At 35.5% G+C, this 1469-nt stretch overlaps 1 protein-coding gene across 1 annotated transcript in view; it reads left to right on the top strand.

Moving 5' to 3' along the window:
* The first annotated feature begins 6 nt into the window (after positions 1 to 6).
* LOC109827113 (probable trehalose-phosphate phosphatase 6) overlaps positions 7 to 1469 on the top strand; it is a 2515-nt gene continuing 1052 nt past the window's right edge. Inside the window, exons 1-7 of the mRNA XM_020394078.1 lie at positions 7 to 64; positions 319 to 459; positions 591 to 662; positions 751 to 849; positions 965 to 1018; positions 1124 to 1225; positions 1319 to 1396. Coding sequence (XP_020249667.1) covers positions 29 to 64; positions 319 to 459; positions 591 to 662; positions 751 to 849; positions 965 to 1018; positions 1124 to 1225; positions 1319 to 1396 — 582 coding nt within the window. The 5' untranslated portion in view covers positions 7 to 28. The remainder of the gene's footprint in view (positions 65 to 318; positions 460 to 590; positions 663 to 750; positions 850 to 964; positions 1019 to 1123; positions 1226 to 1318; positions 1397 to 1469) is intronic.

The following is a 1469-nucleotide window of genomic DNA, read 5'->3' as shown; positions in this document are numbered from 1 at the left end:
CTCTGCTCTGCTGAGTTCTGCTGCTTCAATGGTTGCTCACGATGATGAGTACGGTTATTGGATGGTGAGCAAACTAATTTCTTCATTTCCTTTCTTTATTTTTATTTTTTTTATTGTTAGAAAACAGAAGAATATGTAATTTAAAACCACCAATAGGACTTAGCTACGGTGAAGAGAATAATCTTCTGACCGAGGATATTTAATCCACTATTTATCGACTGGCCGGGTCGCTTTCCGTTTATATAAAATAAAAACGACAAAAAAAAAAGAAAAGAAAAACTTGTCCTGCTTGGAAATTGATGGGAGTTTTGTGAACAGAGGCAACACCCCTCAGCGCTCGCAAGCTTTGAGGAGATAATGGAGTTATCGAAAGGGAAACAGATTGCGTTGTTCTTGGATTACGATGGGACTCTGTCGCCAATAGTTCAGGATCCAGACCGAGCCTTCATGTCTGACTCGGTGAGCTTGAACTTCTATAAAAACCAACCCAGGCCCTTGCTCTGTTTTCCCTCTGCTTCTCGAGGTTAATTAATTGTCTGAAATTTTTGAAACCATGCAAGAGGTTGAAATTGTGAAATGGGTTTTTGCAGATGAGGGCTGCAGTGAAGGATGTAGCAAGGTTCTTTCCTACCGCCATTGTGAGCGGGAGGTGTAGAGACAAGGTACATTTCATAATGATACTTTTTTGCATATAAGTCCTTAAACGTTACGATATTTCATTGCATTAATTTTCATTTATGTTTTGTGCAGGTGTATAATTTTGTGAAGTTGGGAGAGTTGTTCTACGCTGGAAGTCACGGGATGGACATTAAAGGGCCAAACAAAGTCTCTAAACATACAAAGGCTCAGGTATGTACTCTCTCCATTCTTGTTCATGATCAAATATAGATTTTTTCTTGCATTTCATTAAAAATATAATGTTTTTGTACTAAATGTCTTCTTTTCTATGGTTCTTTTTTTTTAGGCTAGACCAGTTCTATTTCAGCCAGCCAGTGAGTTCTTACCAATGATACATGAGGTTGCTCTCAACTCCTAGATTATCATTTGATCCTATTTTATAATTACTTCAGTAACACATGAAAATATCAACCAATTGTTTTATTATCTTTTTTTTTCAATTTAGGTGTACAATAAACTAGTAGAGAAAACCAAATCGACTCCTGGAGCCAGAGTTGAGAACAATAAATTTTGCCTATCAGTTCACTTTCGCTGTGTCGATGAAAGGGTAAATATCTAAACATATTTTTCTATAAATAAAAAAAGTACTATCTTTATATTTGGAGTATTTACGAGTATGTTTCTTTTTGTCTACAAATAGAGATGGAGCCCGTTGGCTGATCAAGTTAAAACAGTGTTGAAGGAGTACCCTAAGCTCCACCTAACTCAAGGAAGAAAGGTAGTATTACATGTTTATTAAAATATCATTTCTTAGTTTGTTTTATTTTTATTATTATTATTTTCAATTTGTT

Source organism: Asparagus officinalis, unplaced genomic scaffold, assembly GCF_001876935.1.
Source record: "Asparagus officinalis unplaced genomic scaffold, Aspof.V1 AsparagusV1_Un33, whole genome shotgun sequence".
NCBI lineage: Eukaryota > Viridiplantae > Streptophyta > Magnoliopsida > Asparagales > Asparagaceae > Asparagus > Asparagus officinalis.
This window is presented reverse-complemented; position numbering and strand designations above follow the sequence as displayed.